The sequence below is a fragment of the Lacerta agilis genome, chromosome 17 (assembly GCF_009819535.1).
Source record: "Lacerta agilis isolate rLacAgi1 chromosome 17, rLacAgi1.pri, whole genome shotgun sequence".
In the NCBI taxonomy this organism is placed as follows: domain Eukaryota; kingdom Metazoa; phylum Chordata; class Lepidosauria; order Squamata; family Lacertidae; genus Lacerta; species Lacerta agilis.
In genome coordinates this window covers 23,718,918-23,738,694 of record NC_046328.1, presented here as the reverse complement: position 1 = coordinate 23,738,694, position 19,777 = coordinate 23,718,918, and the positions used below count along the sequence as shown (strand labels likewise).

General features: G+C 47.9%; 1 protein-coding gene across 3 annotated transcripts in view; it reads right to left on the bottom strand.

The window, feature by feature from the left end:
- PC (pyruvate carboxylase) overlaps positions 1–19,777 on the bottom strand; it is a 252,297-nt gene that overhangs the window by 158,163 nt on the left and 74,357 nt on the right. For all 3 annotated transcript variants that reach the window (XM_033174390.1, XM_033174391.1, XM_033174389.1), the window contains one exon: positions 19,614–19,765. In XM_033174390.1, the coding sequence (XP_033030281.1) occupies positions 19,614–19,765 (152 nt within the window). The remainder of the gene's footprint in view (positions 1–19,613; positions 19,766–19,777) is intronic.

Here is a 19,777-nt window from a genome sequence, read left to right as displayed (position 1 = left end):
TGCCGGGGCAGGGAGTCCCGCTTTCGTCAACTTTCGCTCCCCTCACGTTGGAGGCCACAGAAACTCAGGGAACCAAGGCCAAGTGCTAGCGATTTATTTCTCCTGTCTGAGTAGTCAAGTAATTAAAGATTCAAGGTTTTCTTCCCAGGGATAGATTGCTCTCCTCTGGAGCGAGCGCAGCTGAACGCACGGACGGCGATGGCGGGGTAGTGGAAGCTGAAGCAGTTTTTGCAAACAGAGGGCGGGGGAGACGGGAAGGATAATTCCCGAGTACTAGCCCCGCGTTCATCCTTTATGCCTGGCAAGATGCAGCAAGCTGAGGAGGCTCCCCTCTCCCTCGCCTCGGTCCGTTCAGTAAATACGGAGGCGCCAGGCTACGCACCATTAAACCCACAGACCAAAGCGATCTGCTGTCAGATCAAATATTTAGCAGAGAGGCTCAGAGAACGCACGCAGAATCCACACACAAGGATGAGCAAGAGGCGAAGGGCATCGAAAAGGCAGGGAGGCTGTGGCATCAGCCTGGCCCGAACAGAGAGGAGAGCTGAAGAAGCCCAAATTAAGAATCTGTGCAACCCTTTCCCATAGGGTTTTGCTGGCACATCAGTCCCACCATCCTTACAGCAGCCCTGCAAGGGCAGGCCACTATGATTTAATTTATTTGAAACAAAATAAAAAATAAAAAAATTCCTTCCAATAGCACCTTAGAGACCAACTAAGTTTGTTCTTGGTATGAGCTTTTGTGTGCATGCACACTTCTTCAGATACCTTGGTCTCTAAGGTGCTACTGGAAGGAATTTTTTTATTTTGTTTTGACTATGGCAGACCAACACGGCTACCTACCTGTAACTTAATTTATTTAGTGTACTTTTATACTACTTTATAGGAGAGCAGTGTTGCAAGGGAGCAAACATAGCATACAATAACAGTACTAAACACTTTTGAGGCATGCCAACACCTGAAACTTAGAAAATGCAATAAAACAGTCAACCTAGCACAGCAACAGAAGTCAGTGTAAGCAGAACAAACCAGGAGTGCCCCATCAGGAGTCCACTCCATACGTGTGGCAGAGAACAGGCCTATCTTCAGTGTCCGCTTGGAAACTTGTTGGGACAGACTTTTGGCTCATCTAGCTGGGAAGAAGAAGAAGATGAAGAAGAGGAAGAGGAGGAGGAGGAGGAGGAGTTTAGACTTGATATCCCACCTTTCACTCCCCTTAAGGAGTCTCAAAGCGGCTAACAATCTCCTTTCCCTTCCTCCCCCACAACAAACACTCTGTGAGGTGAGTGAGGCTGAGAGACTTCAGAGAAGTGTGACTAGCCCAAGGTCACCCAGCAGCTGCATGTGGAGGAGCGGAGACGCGAACCCGGTTCACCAGATTACGAGTCCACCACTCTTAACCACTACACTACGCTGGCTCTCCACCATGCTGGCAGTGGTTCTCCAAGGTTTCAAGCAAGATCCCACCCCCAGCCCTTCCTGGAGATGCCATCAGGGATTGAACCTGGGACCTTCTGCCTGCAAACAATGAACTCCACCACTGAGTTACAGCCTTACCCTGATCTCATTCAGAGGTGAATTCCACAGGCGCAGGGCACTCGCCTCAAAGGCCTTGAACCGTGTACTCCCTGATCTCACTTCTGCCATGCTGTGACCTATGACCCAAGCAGGGCCCAGAATGAGGTGGCCCAAATGCCCTCACTTCCACCACCCACCCATCTTAGGACTGCAGCCATAGTGGTTGTTCCCAAGTTGAACATGAGCTGGCACTGCAATATAGTTGCTTAAAAAGGTAATGCAATCTTAGGGTGGAAACCCTTTTTCAGTTGCCCAAGGTTTTAAAGAGTTTGAATGACGTTTTGTGCCAGCACTTCACCTCGCTCCTGCGCTCTGCAGTGCTTTCTCTTCTTGTGAGTTTGACAATTTCTTTTTCTTTTTTTCTTTCTTAAATGACTTCATTATGATACCGTGAGCTTCTCGGGACACATTTGCCCATAAACATTCCAAATCCACAAACACCGGTTCCAGTGTGACTATGTGAGACCCAAGGCACGAAGGGGCTGCTGCCTTCCTTCGCTTCTCAGGGACTTTGTGGCATTTGCCATTTTACTGACTTTTGCCAGTCTGTGCATCAAGAGGCATACAGCAAAGTGTTATGCAGGGAGATATTTGTAAGAAAGAAAGGAAGGTTTATGACTATTGAGAGGGTGTGTGAGAGAGAGCCATGGGATGTTGGGGTGTGTCCTGCGCTGATCGGCTGGGCATGGAAGGTGGTAGTTAGAACAGGTGTGTTTGAGGGAAAGTGCCTGTTGGATATTGGAGAGCGAAGGAGAAGAGTAGCTGGTGTGGGTGCTGAGGAGTAAGGGGCAGGACGGGATTAGGGTTTACATTTGGACTAGACTCATAAGCACATGCTCACAAGCACCCTGTTATTGAAAGCAAACACATACTGTATTCAGATGTTAGTACAACGATACAGATTTGTTTGTTCGAAGCACGTCTCATCTTTGGCCAAGCTATCAAGGCTGTGACAAAGTTGGTCAGATAAAGCAAGCGTCTATAGGGTGGCAGCAGAATATCAGCAGTTAGACAGTTGGAGGCGGCAATGTTTCTGAATGCCAGTTGCTAGAAACCACAGCAGGGGAGAGAACTCTTGTGCTTCAATCCTGCTTGCATGTTTCCCAGAAGAGGCATCTGGTTGGCCACTGTGAGAAGAGGATCTTTGACTAGATGGGTCATTGACCTGATCCAAGAGGTGCTGGAACTCACCATGAATGCCCCCTTGTTCTCTTATAATGGCAATGGCAGTCGTCTGAGAGGTGCCGGAACTCAGTTCCAGTGAGTTCCAAGCAAAAGGGGATTGGTGATCTGAATTAAAGGACACTCCTGCTCCTAAATTGGTGCACTTAGGCACAGGAAGGTGTGACAGGCTTCCAAGAAGCATCTGCGCGAAGCTGAACTCCGATGGATATTTGGTCTGATCCAGCAAGGCTCTCTTAAATTCAGGCCAGCAAAGAGCTTTTGCCAGCTGAGAAACTCCAGGCCATCTTGACTGGAGACATAAGTGCAGGGATGACCTTGAAGAGACAGCTTTGGAGATGACAAGAGGAGCAGAGAAGGTGCGAGAGGATTTGGATGAAAAGCGCTTAAAGCCCAGGACACACACGGATTTCGCTGCAGTTCTGACCCTGAGCTTACTAATTAAGATAGATAGAAAGGTCCTGAGCCTGCGAGTTTAGAGGAGACTGGGGGGAGACCAGCAAGCAGGAGGAGGAAGAGGCGAAGGATGGGGGTGGCTAGAAGGTTTCTGTAATCCTCTTCCAAGAGAGTTCGATTTCTGGATCAGAATTAAAAGCAGAAGAGAGGGAGAATATGGATTAACTGTGTATTTAAATCTCAGTCAGGGAGCCAAGCCGCCTAGCCAGACAACCATAAAGAGAATAATGAAGCGTGGAAGTCATTACTGATGTTTTAGCTAAGGAGCAACTGGCGGGTCCTGAATTTTAACAGCTGCAGGCAGCACCTGTGAGGGGAGGGAGCAGGATGGTGTGGGGGCAGTGAAAGCTATGCCTCCCAAAGAACCCGCAGGCACAAGAAGGAATTAGCTCTGGGCACAAATAGAGGGGAGGCCACTTGCACAGCGGAAATTGGTACAGCACAAATACCACCATCTTTTTTTCTTTTTTTAAAGCAGGTTTCCAGACTTCATGGCTACATAGATAGGGCTAGAAATTTCTGGGCAACAGGTGGTGAAAGCTCAGAGGCTGGGCAGAGGAAAGAACATGCTTTTCTGGAGAGAAAACAGGCACTCCAGCACCTGCCTCCAGAACCCTCTGCCCCTTCAAGTGAAAAGGTTCAAGGTTCTTGTATTGATTTAAAAAACCCTGAACAACTTGGGTCCAGGATACTTCAGGGACTGCCTGAACCAGTATATTCACTGGGATCCTCTCCAGCAGCATATTGGATCGTTCCCAGAGTTGGTGAGGCTCGCTTGACAAACAATGAGAAATTGAGCCTTTAGTGTCATCGGCCCATTCCTGTGGAACACTTTGCCACTAGAGATTCAGCAGGTGCCTTCTGTCCCAACTTTAAAATGCCTGCTGAAAACTTTTCTATTCTACCAGGCCTTTGCAGGCAATTAATAGTACATCCCTCCCAATCACAGAACTGTAAAGTTGGAAGGGACCACAAAGATAATCTCCTGCAATGCAATAATCTTTTACCCAACATGGGGCTCGAACTCATGATCCTGAGATTAAGAGTCTCATGCTCTACCGACTGAGCTATGCTCTTCTGATGTTTGTTTTTAATCTCTTTTTGCTTTTAACTTGTTGTTGTTGTTTTTTAAAAAAACTTTTTATGATGTTATTGTTTGGCTTTATGTTTTACTGTTGTAAACTGCTATATTTTTGATACAGTTGGTATATAAATATTTTTATGAATAAATAATATAATAAATAAGATCTCTGTGCATAACACAAAACAGAGGGTGAGACACACAGTCCTGCCAGATGTGCATAATGCATCCAATCTGCTGGCATGATCCCTCCTTAGGGAAGGTGATTGGCAGCTTGCCACTCAGGGGCTGCCTGGAGTTAGGTTGGCAGAGCTGAAACTGGTTTTTTCCTTCCCACCTACCCCTTTAAAACTGCATCTAAAGCTGCCAAAGGTGCCTGCCTTGGCCCAATGGGTAGAGATGATGAGTGGTGGGTCAACTGGAAGCAAATAGAAATGCTCTGTGTATTTGCTAGTGTATTTTGTACTGTAGGATAGATCCCCTGACTGGAGTTCAGCCAGTTCTGGTTGAGGTCACACTCCCCTAAAAGGAGCAGGTCCACAGTTTGGGGATACTCCTGGATTCATTACAGTGGCAAGGAATGTCTGCTGCCAGCTTTCTTTGGTAGCCCTGCTGAACATAAGCAGAGCCTACTGGATCAGGCCAATGACCCAGCTAGTTTAGCACCCTGTCCTCACAGTGGCCTGTCAGATGCTTGTAGGAAACCTTCAAGCAGGACCCAAGCACCACAGTACTCTCCTTCCCCTTTGTTTTCCAGCAACTGGTATCCAGAAGCATTACTTCTTCCAACTCTGGAGGCAGAGCACAGCCATCATGACTAGTAGCCACTGATAGCCTTCTCTTCCATGAATTTGTCCAATCCTCTTTTAAAGCATCTAGGTTGGTGGCCATCATTGCTTCTCTATATCTGAATGTGGATAATCTGTCTATGCATAGACCTTGCCTATGCACTCTGCTAAGCTTGAGGTTAGATTACTGCTATGCATTATATGTGGGACTGCCTTTGAAGAAGGTTCAGAAACTGATGCTGGTGCAGAGTTCAGTGACCAGATCGCAGACTAGGACCTCACATGTTTCTGATCATTGGAAAACATTCTCCAAAATTCCACGCAACAATGAGGACCGGCGGCTTGGGTTTTTGTTCAGCCAGCATTAAGGATAGGAGGGAAATGTACAAGAACTCGGGAGGTACCAGTTGCCATGTGAAAATCAAAATGAGGAGCACTGCATGTACGATGCCAACTTCAGAAGCAGTCTACTGATGGCAGCCCTTCCAAGATATCCTTCTACAACCTCCCTTGAGCAAACCTGCAACAGCAGAATTATTCTTCCTCCCTGCCAAAACTGGGTGTTTGCCAAGAGGAAGAAATTGCTTGGGGGGTCACAACCTACCGCCCCCAGATGGCACCAAACCATGTCTATTCCCACTCTGCTGAGTCATAAAACTCAATTTCCACCCCAGGGATTTAAATGCATGGCGTAGCAACAGTGTAAAAATAGCACCTTAATCTGTTCCTTGGGCGAGTTCGGTCACATTTGACTATAGATGTCCCTTCTGCCTCTTCTTGGAGCTGCTGATGCAGCTCCATGGGAGGGAGTTCGTGTATCAAGCAACCAGTCACCTGAGAATCCGACATGGTCCAGTGGTCCAGAAATTCAGACAAGAAGGACACCTTTGATACTTTTTCAAGGCTGCCAAGAAGTCAAACTTGGGGACTCTTTTCTTTCCCCAGAGTTGTTGTTGTTGAAATCCCACTGAGAGGACAAAGGTACCAACTGCAAGAAAAGGCACCAGCCTCCTAGCTGGACAGGTGTAGTTAGGGGGCAGGGCTATTGTATTGAATACCAAGCCCAGACTATGAAGCCCAGACTCAATCCAAGACCCAGGGCTTATCTACATTTCCACTTTCCCCAGGAAAACCCAATCTTTAGTGCTGAATCAGAGCAAACGTCAACTGGGTTTTCTCTGGTTTGATGTTTGCTCTGATTTAGCACTGAAGAGTGGGTTTTCCAGGGGGAATCAGCAGGGAAGTGGCAAACCCACCTGACCCATGTCTAGAAAGAAGGGGACAAGCAGTAAACCATCCAGACTCGTGCTTTCTAGGCCAGTGTTTTTCAACCACTGTTCCGCGGCACACTAGTGTGCCACGAGATGTTGCCTGGTGTGCCGTGGGAAAAATTGAAAAATTACTTTATATATAGTCAATATAGGCACAGAGTTAAATTTTTTAACATTTTCTAATGGTGGTGTGCCTCGTGATTTTTTTCATGAAACAAGTGTGCCTTTGCCCAAAAAAGGTTGAAAAACACTGTTCTAGGCCCAGGACAAGGCCCTAGATGAGACAGCATGCTCTTCCTGCCACAACTGCAGGGCTGCTGTCCATGGTCCCAAAGCAGCACCTTGGTCACTGTCCAAGGTTCTGAACTGATCTTATCCTCCCATCTGCTCCAGAACCCCAGCCTATTGATCTCCATCATCCTTGGGACATCATTTTCCTTTGGTGGTGGACATCACCATGGATCAGGTCACCACCAAGGTTACAGCATTAGAACATCACTGTACCTTCCAGGAACTCCAACCTAGCGCCACCCTTCTCCTCACCATTGCTGCCTGTTGTGCCCAACTCAGCACAATCTGTTCTGATGGGTAGCCATCAGAGCTGTGAACCTTTTGTTCAGGAGACTGAACCTGGGACTTTCTGAAAGCATGAGCTATGGAGGCAGCCAAATATCACCCATCTGGCCTAATCCAATATCATTACTTTCTGTTCTGATAAGCAGCAGGCCTCCACTATGCCAGGCAAATGTATTTCACAACCCTGCCACCCATGATATTATTATTATTATTATTATTATTATTATTATTATTATTATTATTATTATTTCAGAAAACAGAATGTGAGCCAGGCAGAAAACAGGAAGGGTGGGTAGGGGAAGGAATGTACAATGGGCACTTATGACAACCTTAGGAAGACCAGATCAGAAGCTAACAAATATGATCAGAAACTGTCAGAGACAGTTGAAGTCAGGACATCTGACCAAAACAATTTGCAGACCACTGAAATGTGTTTAAGAGACAAGCCCTGAGTGGCCAGTGAAATAAACAGAAACCAACATTCGACAGAACTGTCTCTTTGTGGGCCACTGACTGAAGAATGGATTTGTTGTGTTAATTTGTCCATTAAGGGCAATTTCCAAGGCCTCTGGAACTCCGTAGTATCAGCTGTGGATTCTAGCTGCCAACAGGCTCCCTAAAAGATGATATTACTATCATAACATCATCATCATCATCTGCTTGACTGTAAAAAAAAAACACCAAAGAGGTTTACAAAAAGAAGAAAACAACAAAATTACCTGTAAAATCAGTTTTAAAACCATGAATTAAAACAATTTCAAAAATAATGAACATTAATGATAATCTAAAAACAGATTAAAACACACATCAGTATTCTACATGCCTTGGTAAATCTGTCTAAACACAAATGTTTATGCACTGAAAAAAGAGTTCTATGAAGCAGCCTGCCTGATGTCCAGAGGCAGGGAGTTCCAGAATGCAGTTGCTGCCCCACTAAAAGACTAACATTTTACAAATGTGGAACAAGTACAGTATTACAAGGCACCTATAACAGTGCCAGTTCTGCAGATCAAAGTGGTTGAGTGGGCATATATGGGGTAAGGCGATTGTGCAGGTAAACTGGTCCCAGGTTAAGGACCTTATAGAATAATAACAGCACCTTGAACTTGTCCCAATAACAAATCAGCAACCAGTGCAGATCTCTGAGCAGAGATGTTATTCGCTGACTGGGTCTCACACGTCAGCAATCATGCTGCAGCAACCTGCACTAACTTGTCAGGGACAAGGGAAGCCCCAAACAGAGCACACAGCAGTAATCCAATCCTGAAGTAATCAGTGCACGAACTACTGTGGCCAAGCTTTCCCGGTCCAGCAACAATTGCAGATGTTGCAGGTGCTGTAGTTGGTAAAAGGCCCTTCTAGCCACTGGGGTTCCCTCAGGCCTCCATAATATGAAGTGAGAAGAGTAGCATCTTCAGAAACTAACACAGAACCATTCATCATCAGGTGTCGTGTAGGGTTGGCATCTGCATCACAATACCTCCTCTGGTGCCTGGCGAGTCACTGCCAGTACAGACCCCACAGACATATATATGAAATTAAGACCCTTTTTTTGCCCCAATGTGCATGACCTTATGCTTGCTTACACTGAACTGCATTTTACCGCCCATTTATCTACTTTGGGGAGATCCTTTAGGAGCTCTTCACAATCCCTCTTTTGTTTTAACCACCATGAACAATTCAGTATCATCGGCAAACTTGGCTGCCTCACTGCGCACCTCGAGCTCTAGATAATTTGCAAACCATTTTTTGTTGTTGTTGTTGTTTTAAAAAACACTCCAAAATAGCCCTCCAAAACTCCTCTTGCCCCTGGAATCCTGACTGGCAGCTTTAGGTACGTCTGACATTTTCTCACCCACTTCTGAGACGCTGTGCTCCAGCGTACCTTAAGTGTGGCTTCCTGTTCTGCCTTTAGATGGGGACTTCAACAGAAGCAGGCAGCAGTGGCATTCAGCGGGCTGAGTCCTTGCCTCTGTGTGTCTTCATCACTGCTCTGGCGGCTTTGACGCCATTATCGCAGCCTTTCCAGTCTGCTTGGCTGTCCTCGTTTTCCTTTGGCAGAAAAGCTCCAAAATAAGCCTTGAGACTCTGCCCTTCTAGCTGTCCCATTTTCTAAGACATTATTTTCTAAGACATTCAGACAGACAGGAAGAGACCGTGGTGGTTAAAAAACATGAAGCATCCCGATGGAGCTCAAAGCTGTCTGCTCAACTTCCTATCAACATGGGTGGCCAGCCGCACCTCCCAAGATCATTTAAGGGCGAGGAGCTGTTGTTGTTGTTGTCTTAAGGGCTGCATCCCCTCAGGGGAAAATGTGCTAGAGGTGGGTGAAGCCAATGCCATTGGGGGGCAGAGTAAGGAGTCAAAGGTTTGTGGGAAACACCCTTCCCCTTTCTCCCTCTCTCCATCTTCATTTTCTACCACACCCAGCAGGTATGAACAACAGAAGAGCCTTCTGGATCTGGCCAATGGCTCATCTAATCCAGCATCCTTTTCTCACAATGGCCAGCCAGGTGCCTCTGTTGGGAATCCTGCAAACAAGATTTGAGCTGCTGTGGTTTTCAGCAACCGGTCTTCAGAAGCGTTATTGCCTGTGACTGTGAAAGCAGAGCACAGCGATCGAGGCCAATGGCCACCAATAGCCTCCTCTTCCATGAATATATCTAATCCTCTTTCAAAGCCATCCAAGGTGGTGGTCATCACTGCGTCCAGTGGGAGAGAGTTTCACAGTCTAACTATGCATGCTGAATGAAGGACTTTCTTTAATCTCCCCTGAATGTTGCTTTGTGGAGTGAAGATCACCCTTGACAGAGGTCCAAATTTCTTGCATTCTTGCAGTGGAACCCCCCCCCCCACTCCATCCTTTTCTATTCTCTCTCTCTCCAACCTCCCCTCACCTGCACAAAATTAGCCTGAGGGCCAGATGGAGCCCTCAGGCTTCAGCTTCCCCACCTGAGTTCTAAAAGAAGATACTGAAGGTGGAATCTGAAGTTTTCTGCACTCCAATGAGCCCTGGTGAATTGGACCGAAGCCCAGCAGTCTTCAACAGCAGCCAGCCAGGTGCTGCAGGGAAGCCCATAAGCAGGGCAGGAAGGCCTGTCGGGTCTTTGGGCTGCTGCCAGCTTGTACTCAAGAGCTATTTGGATGGGGATTCCATTTGGCTCCAGCTCTCAGGCATAGTCCTCGGACTCTCGTCTCAAGAATTCCCGGAGGCTTCATTCCAAAAATCAGCATGTACGTAACTCAAGATACAGGTCACACAGTCAATAGTGCAGAAACAAGGCTTTTAAGCATCCTGGCTCTCACTGGAGGATGAAGAACTGCCAAAATGCTCAAAATGGTATGAGAAAGGACCTCAGCTCAGGGGCAGAGCATCCGCTGTGTATGCAGAAGGTCCCTGGTTCAAGCCATGGTAGGGCGAGGAGAATCCAAAATCCTGACACGCTGCCAGTCCATGTAGACAATGCTGAGCTAGATGGACCAATGGTCTGACTCAGGATAAGGCAGATTTCTAGGTTCCAGCATGGTATGGAGCAAAATAGCGTCCAATGGCACAACAGGTGAAGCAAGCTGAGAAGTTGATCCAACAAGAGACACATTCCCTCTTCTCTCACGGTAAAGGAGCAGGGCAGGCACAACTTCAGTGTGACTATTGGGATGTTTCTTTAGGCAGGGCAAGCCAACGGGAACTTTCTCTGGTGGGCTATGCTGGTGTCTCCAAGTCCAAGGTGACATAGGAGGCATCAGCAACAGCTCTGAACCACACTGAGTTCCCCAGGCTTATAAATCAAGTTCCCCAGGCTTATAATTTGTTTCAAACCTTCTTCACAAGTGGTGTTGTCTCTAACAATAGAATATATGCATACATTAATTTCTATCTTGTCTCATTATGAGTTACATGTTTTAAAGCCTGGGGAACTTGTAGCGGAGCAAGGGGGAAGTCATGAAGTGACAGATCCTGCATCTGCAAATAAACAAGGAATCAAACAAGCAAAGCCTTTACCATGTTTTTTTGAGTGCAGTTTTGAATTGTATGCTATAGTGAATACTGCATTTACCCCCTTTCTCTACAATTGCGTTTGGGGCATCTAGAAGCAGCAATTGGGCAGGGATGTCTCCTGGTGGGCTACTTGGACCACCCTCCCCGCCAACAGTCTCCTCAATCTCCTTCGGCACCTCCTCTCCCTCTGGTGGATCCTGCCAGGACTGCTCCTCCTCTTTTGTCACAGGAGCCACGACAATGTTGGCCTCATCAGGCTCTTTCATTTTCACCAGAGATGCTGAGAACAGAACCTCGGACCTTCTGCATACAAGGCTTGTTCCCTGCCCAGTTGCCTCTCCATCTAAGTCAGACACTTTCCAGACATTCTGGACTACAGCTCCCATCAGGCCCAGCCAGCATGGCTGTTTTGGCTGGAGTCAATGAAAGCCGGAGACCTTCTGCCTTCAAGACACAGAAGTGCTCCCCCCCCCCCAAAAAAAAGGTTGCGAACCAAATGTCAGTCTTGGATATGTGGGCTTAGCTAGGCGGAGCCATGGGATAGTTTGTTGGCAGCCCTGTGAGTGAAAGAGAGAGATTTTGCCAGCTTGCGAGTACCCAAGGGATTGAGAAGGGCCTGGAGAGTGACAGAAAACTGGGAAGCTGAAGACAGGCGGGGTAAAGCAGGCCCGAAAACAAGCTGTGGATTACAGGGGGAAGGGGGGAAATCAAAGGCAAAAGCCCAATTAGGAAAGAAAAGGGCTTTGCTGTTGATTATAGGCAAAGGAGCTTCCAGGTCATGCGCCTTCTGGATGTGACTTGGCAAGCCAGCAGGTGGGGGGGGGGATGCCTGACAACCCAACTCAAGCTGTTTTTCAAATGCAAGCCCAACAGGTTAACAGTGTGGAAAACACAGGTGATGGCTCTCGCTTTGATGCCAAATCTACTTGATCCTACCCCTCCCACACACACTCTAGAGCAGGGGTAGGCAACCTAAGGCCCGTGGGCCAGATGTGGCCCAATCGCCTTCTCAATCCGGCCCACGGATGGTCCGGGAATCAGTGTGTTTTTACATGAGTAGAATATGTCCTTTTATTTAAAATGCATCTCTGCGTTATTTGTGGGACATAGGAATTCGTTCATTTCCTTCCCCCCCCCCCCAAAAAAAAATAGTCCAGCCCACTACATGGTCTGAGGGACGGTGGACCGGCCCACGGCTGAAAAAGGTTGCTGACCCCTGGACTAGAGGACAGGAGAGCCCAAGTGGCATTTGCCTGTATTCATTCCTCGCCAGACAAGCTTCTCCATTTCCTGCCCACTCCACACAACCCCTTTGCCTCCACCACCAGAGACATTTAGATTGCAGCCTCCTTGGCCCGTTCTCTTAGGAAATACTGTATTTATAAGAAATCAATCTCTTAGTGTGACAGCGCCTACAGTCTGGAACTCCCTGCCTATTGACATCCTGCAGGAGCCTTTACTGTACTAATTTTCAGTGTCTACAAAAGACATTTCTGGTTAGACAAGTCCACACAGATATGTTAAGTATGTACAGATATGTAGAATGCTGGCATGTCTTTTAATCTGCTTTTACTTTATTGCTGATGTTATCTTTTGAAAGTTTTAAAAGAGTTGATTTTTTTTTACTCCTTTTACTGGTGATGTTATTCTCTTTGTAAACCACTTTGAGGGTTGGTGTGGTGTTTTTTTTTTTTTTAACACAATCAAACAGCATACAAATTGTATGAAATAAATTAAAAATAAATAAAATTGTTGCATGGAGTGCAGTCATTCAGAGTGCCAGGGTTGGACCTGGCTCACCTTGGGTTCAAAATTCCACTCTCACCTGATGCTTGCTGGGTCAGAAAAACCCGATATCTGATCCTAATCCTCTCTAGTTAAGAGGGGTCAGGATCTTTCCCAGCTTTGCTCTCAGAGAAACTTTCAACTAGAGACTGCTTTAAATAAGTTCAAGTCTCCAAGGTCAGAGGAATTACATCCCAGGGTGCTGGAAGAACCAGCAGGTGCCTGAAATCTTTAAGAATCCTTGGGGAACAGATGAGATGCTGCACAACTGGAGACGGGCAAATGTTGTCTTCAAAAGGGGGAGAGGGGAAGCAATTTCCAGATGAAGGGCAGTATATGAATTAAGTCAATACATAATGATAAATGACAAATTCTGAATACCAGAGGGGAGAGTGCCCTTGTGCTCGAATCCTGCTTTCTGGTTTCCCACAGGCATCTGGGTTGGTAACTGAGAGAACAGGAATGCTAGACTAGATGGGCCATTGGCCTGATCCAACAGATTCTACTCATATTCTTGTGGAGTGTTGTTTTTAAAGATACTGCTTATTGCTTTCTTTTCTATTGTGTGACGCATGGAGATGATTTTTAAATGTTGCATGGTTTAGAAATGCTTTTAAACAAACATGTAAGTGAGGCTGGCCAGGGAACAGGCTGTCTGGGAACAGACACACACAAACCACGGATGCTGCCTTGAGCTCTGCTGCAGAATTGGGAGGATTTAAATGCAGCAAATTAAAGAAATAATGCTGTCTTGTCTTTCCCATCCAGCTGTTCTACTTATGCTTCAAGTATCTCTCCCCTCTCCATCCCCACAATCCCCCAAAGAACTATTAGGAGGGAGGGAGAGAGGGAAGGAGAGATTATGAAGTGCTATCACCCACAGCGCCAACAGCCTCTAAGTCACTGGGGCAAGCAGCTCCAAGTCGGCTGATCCTGGCAATCATATATAACACCCTGAAGTATTTATTAATACAGCCAAGGTTGAGAGGGTTTGTTGCTCCAGGTTTCAGGGGTGCGGTTTGCCCCTCAAGCCAAGGCTCCAGCTCCATCCACCCCCCACCCACCCCCACTCCCTGTGCTGCCATTTAAACACAAATAGGAGGAAGGAGGTGTCTTTGTGGGGGAGAGTGGATGGATCTTCCTGCTGGAGCTGGCGTTTAGCAATGCATTTAAGGGCATAGGATCATGGGGGGGGGGGAGAGGCAAGGGAGGAGCTTTGTCTGTCTGAGGAGCAACCACACTGCCCTCTAGTGACCAGCATGCCACAGAGGCACAGTTTGGGGGCCAGGTCAGAGAGATGGGTATCCGCCGGTAAATAAACGAGATGTCCAACTGGAAGCAGGATTAGGGGTCAGTCCAACTCCTCCCCACCCCTTTGTGGAATTCTGATCTTGACTCCCCTCATTATTTCCTGGGCAGGGGGGTTGTTCTACTTTTTAATCTATTCCCACCTTGTAAAGCTCAAGATATGAAGGTTCCCTTATTCAACAAGGAGCAAAAGTGGGTGGGGCAATGGATGTGACTCTTGCCATTGTGCAGTGGGCCAACTTCTGGCCATGCCAACGTCAGGTTTCTGCACACATGCACCCCTCCATTGATGCTAAGTCCCAGGCACTGCCCCAGTTCAAAGATACATTTCAGCCAGGCAAAAGCGCCTGACAAAGGCACAGAAAGACTCAGTGTTAGGCATGGCTTGGGTTGGCTGTGTCAACTCTGCCTTAAAGGATGCGTGGCAGGGCAAGCGTCCAGATCAAGGGGCATAATAGTACCACTCTGTTCTGCCTTGGTCAGACCCCACATGCAGTCCTGCGTCCACTTCAGGGCACCACAGTTTAAGAAGGATATTGACAAGCTGGAAGGTGTGCAGAGCAGGGTGACTGAGATGATAAAGGGTCTGGAAACCAAGCCTTAAGGAGAACGGTAGAGGGAGTTGGGTATGTTTAGCATGGAGAAGAGTGTGAAATGATGGGAAATGGAGCAAGCTTCTTTTCTGCTGCTTCAGAGAGGGTAGGACCCAAGTCACCGAATTCAAATAACAGGAAAAGGAGATTCAGACTAAACATTAGGAAGAACTTTCTGGTGCTAAGAGCTGTTTGACAGTGGAACGGACTCTTTTGGAAGGTGGTGGACTCTCCTTCATTGGAGATTTTTAAACAAAGGTTGGAGGGTTATCTGTCAGGCATTCTTTAGTTGTGGTTCCTGCATTGCCAGGGGTTGGATTAGATGACCCTCAGGGTCCCTTCCAACTCTACAATTCTTTGATGCTATAGACCCAAGCTACTCGCAGGAATGCCAGTTTGGTTTCCCCAGTCCTGAGGCTCAGGACAGCAACAGTGTGAATGTCTCTGTCTGCCCCACTCTTCAAAAGGGAAGCTCAGCTGGTGTGCCAAGTATTGGGACAACGTCTTAGCTTACACCTAGCCAGGAACCTTTTAGAGCTTCAATATAACTGCTGACTTGTGCACCTTGTAAGCCGATCAACACTTGGGCATTGCGGTGAATTCTGTAATAAAGCCTTCGGCCATAATACAGCCGAGAGAATCCAGGTGCTGCATCTTTAAGCAAGAGCCAGGACAGGAACAAACCTTGGCAAGGCCCAGCAAAGGTGGTTCCTGAATGCAGCATCTGCCATTTCTTTTATGGGGGTGGTGGTTCTACTTCCTTCTTTACATTGAAACCAAAATGTATTTCAGCTGGGAAAGATTTTCCTTAAGAAGCCCTGCTGGACGAGACCAAAGCCCCAGTGTTCTGTCTCTGATAGTGGCCAGCCAGAAGAGAAATGCTAGTGCAACATGAAGGCAACACACACACACACACACACACACACACACACACCACTCCTGCAAGCCCCTGTTGAGCTACTGCCTTGGGACACGGAGCTGCCACTGAGATCCCTTGGCTAAACACCCTCCATATATGCCTTACCTTCCTGACAACATCTTGCATCAACCGTTTGGTCTTGCTAATGGTGAACTGACTTTGAAACACTCCGCTGAGAATCAGTGGACAGGAATGTTCTTCTCCCCCTCCCCCATCCCAATTCCTTTTGCGCTTGGTCTTTGGGGAGAAGAGAGAAAGAGAGAGATTCCTCTCCCTGCTCTCAGCATGCTAGAATTCAGATCACTACAGAGAAGCTGATGGGTCCTTCTTCGCACAATGCAAAACGATAGAATTTCCTTCCTTTGGGAGCTAAAAGCCTTTCAAAATGATGAGAGAAATGCACGATGGAGGAGGAAGTCTTCAGCGACTGTTAGCCAACATAGCAAAATGGAACCTATATGTACAGAGTGTGTCTATCTTAGAATACCAAATGCTGGGGGTGAAAGGCTGGATAGGACCTCTTGCCTTTCTGCTCTGATGGGAAGATTCCTAGAGCATCTGGCTGGCTGCTGAGACAGGGTGCTGAAAGACTTCTGGAAGAGCCTGCCAATAATGCAGAGAATCAGAGCCCACAGCCTCACTCGGCATTAATTTAGGGGTTGGATGATAAATGATCATCAAGTCCCATTTCCCAAACGGTCTTCAGCTGAGTTGACTCAAGCCCTGAACTCTGGCTGCAACAATGGTGCTTCTGCCAACCTGGTTCTCTGCAGAGCTGTCCCCTCCCCCATCCCAAAAAAACATGCTGTTACCACACACAAAAATTGGGGTTGTGGTGGAGCGGAAGCAAATAGAAAGCAGCCTTATACCGAGTAACACCATTGGCCCATCTTCCTCAGTAATGTCTACACTGACCAACAGCATCTTTCCAGTTTTGGGCACGAGTCTCTCGCAGCCCTACTTGGGAGATGCCACTGTGGAATGAATCTGGGGCCTTCTGCATTACCAAGCAGATGCTCTGCCACTGAGCTCCAGCTCATCTCCTTTAAAAAGTCCTGCTTCCTGTACAATTCGTTGCGCCGGTGTGCTCATTCCCTTAATTGCTCTGTGCCTTCCTGTCGCTTGTCACTGCATGAGGAGCAGAGCTCTGGGTGGGGAGAGAATTCCTCCATCTTCCCGGGTCTCTGGCAAAGATGGCACACTCTGTTTGCACACCGTAGGTCAGAAGAGGTAAATAAAACAAAGCATAACTGGGTCCATGCCTGTACACAGGCAGGCGTGAGAAGACACACTTGCGAAGGATGCTGGGAAATAATAATAATAATAATTTCACTTCTGTGCCAGTTAGAAACATGTCAAGGCCAAACACACAAACAAACCTTGCCTTTCTTCAGCCTTTCCTCCCAATAGCTTCACAACAGTGAAGACCCACACGCATCCATCTCCCTGCTGTAAAGTGAGGTCGGCATGGCCAAGGTCCTTTTACGCATCTCTTGTTCCAGCAGAGAACATCACTCTCCCTCCCTGAAAGCTGCCACAGATACCTGGCCAATCCATTTCTAACTTTCCCTTGATATGAACGCAAGAGGCTGCCTTACACTACATCAGACCATCGGTCTATTTAGTTCAGTACTGCCGACATGGGATGGCAGTGGCTCTCCGGGTTTTGGACGGTAGCATTCCTTCTTTTAATTGAAGCCAAAATATTGTTCGGCTGGGAAAGATTTTCCTTAAGGACAGCAGAGCAGTCCTGCTGGGAGAGAGCAGTCCGAGGGCTGAGCACACACAGCACTGACACAGAACAGAAACAGGGAGACGCTCACATCCCTGGCGTGGAGGGCAAGTTGTAAGGAAACCCGTGGCACAGATTGGAGAGAGGAGTTTACAGATGCACTTATATCCCCTTTAAGAGCTGCTGAAAAGAGAGACTCCCAGGCAGCTTGTTGGAGCTCCAAACAGAGGGGGGGGGTGTATGTGTGTGTGTGTGTGTGTGTATGTGTGTTACTTTGTTCTGGCACGAGCCACTGAACTCAATTCCCTGTGCTGCCGGTGTCCTAGTCAGGAGAGAGCAGAGGCCAAGTCTTTGCTGGGAAATGGCCCCTCCAGGGATGGGGCCATCACTTTGATGGAAAGCTCAGGAGCTCTTCTGCTCCACCTTGGAGGGAGCTTGTAAAAAGCTTCTCTCGCAGGCACCAGTGATGTTCAAGACAGCTGATTAGCTCCATATTCAGGGATTGATCCAAGTGGAAAAAGCTGGGAGGATGGAACCGATCTCACAGAATGGTAGAGTTGGAGATGATCCCAGGGGTCATCTAGTCCAACCCGCTAAAATCGCAACAAAAGAAGCTGTGACAAAAGGCCTTGCCACCCCTGCTTAAAAGCCCCCAGTGAAGGTGTCCACCACCTTTCAAGGGAGTCTGTTCTCTTCAGTTGTCTCTTTCCACCATCCCCTCTTTCTCTTCTGTGAATTACCATAGAGTTGGAGGACCAGACAGGCAATTGTGAACTAGTAGAAGAGGCAGACCTTTTCTGTTATGGATTATGGGGTGCAGCTGAAAGCCAGCAGATCTGCCATCAGCAATTGTGAGAGGACAGAGGCTAAAATTCCTCAATTCTCTTCCCAGTCTTCTCATCAATGAGGTTCAGCAGTTGCAAAAGAGACCACACATGCCCCTTGCAGAAACAGGGTTCCTGCGGCTCTAGAGATGTAGGCAAGCATCTGTGCACCCAGATCCTGGGAGCCTTTGGGAGCTCAGGCTCAAATCCCAGCACAACACAGCAGGGGCTGGCAGCATGACCAATACATCACATCTCCTCTTCTGCCCGCTGTTTGGTAAAATGCATCTTTCAAAACCTATCTGTGCATCAACACTGGAATGACACTTCCAAGTTCATGGCTGCAATGCTTTCACAGCAAGGCAAGGCAACAACATGGCTTTACCTCCCACAACCCAGGGTGACCAGAGAGCCCTCCTCCTCCTCCTCTCTCCTCCCCCCTCTTCCCCTCCCCACATCCCACTGGGGGCGGCTGCCAGATTCTCAGCTGCAGGCTTAGCAATTAATCCAGATGGTGCTGGATGGCAGCAGAGGCCCCATCATCCCTCCGCAGATGAGCTGGCCAGCAGCACAAATGCATGGCCCAGAGGTGGCACCTGGCCAAGAAGCCACTTTAGTTTGTCTCGCAAAAGCCCAGGCTGCCAGTCGAGAGCAAGTGATAGCAGGATCCCTCTCCCCCAGGACGCTGGTTTTTGTACACAGTGGCAGGCACCCAAATGCACGAAAGTGTATGGATCTACCTCAGAGGCCCTGCTTTGACTGGCGGCAGCTCTCTGTTGTCTCAAAGGTATTTCTCAACCCTGAGACCCTTTTTGATGAGCGATGCTAGAGATGGTGTCTGGAGACCTTTCTGTATGCCAAGCATGTCCCTTCCAGTGAGCCCTCTCCCTATTTTTTAGAACAGGATCAAAATTGGGGCTCTTCTCTCACTGCCATATACTGTCTGGATCAGACTTTTGACAACTGGGTGCCCTCCAGATGTTTTGGACTACGACTCCCACTTGTCTCAGGCAGCACAGCCATTTTGGACTGCAACTCCTATCAGCCTCGGGCAGCCTGGCACCTCAGACTACAACTCCCAGCAGTCCCAGGCAGTACATCCATAGGATGCTGAAGCTGATGAGAACGTAGCCATCCTAGCTGGGGCTGATGGGAGGTGTAGCCCCAAATGACCAAGTTGCTTGTGGCTGATGGGAGCTGTAGCCCGAGATGGTCAAAATGGAGGGCACTGAGCTGGCAAAGTCTTGCCTGGACGCAGAGTTCCCAACAGAAAGCCAGTGGTGGTGTAGTGGTTAGAGCGTCAGACTAGGACCTGGGAGACAAGGATTCAAATCTCCACTCAGCCATTTAGCTTGCTGGGTTATATTGGGCTAGTCTCCGATCCTTGCTACCTCACAGGGTTGTTGTGTAGATTAAATGGGGGGGGGAGAACTATGTACGCCACCTTCGGTTCATTGGAGAAAATGTTGGAATATAAATGCAATAAACAAAGGAACATGGCTGCCCTCTGGAGCTCTCACCTGCTTTGCCAGCTTGACGGCATCATTGGTGAGTTTGGAGCGCAGCTGGGAGTCGAGGTGGGCGGCAGGTGCAATCTCCACAACCTTCTGGTGCCGCCTCTGGATGGAGCAGTCTCTCTCGTACAGGTGCACCACATTCCCATATTTGTCACCTGCCCAAAGGA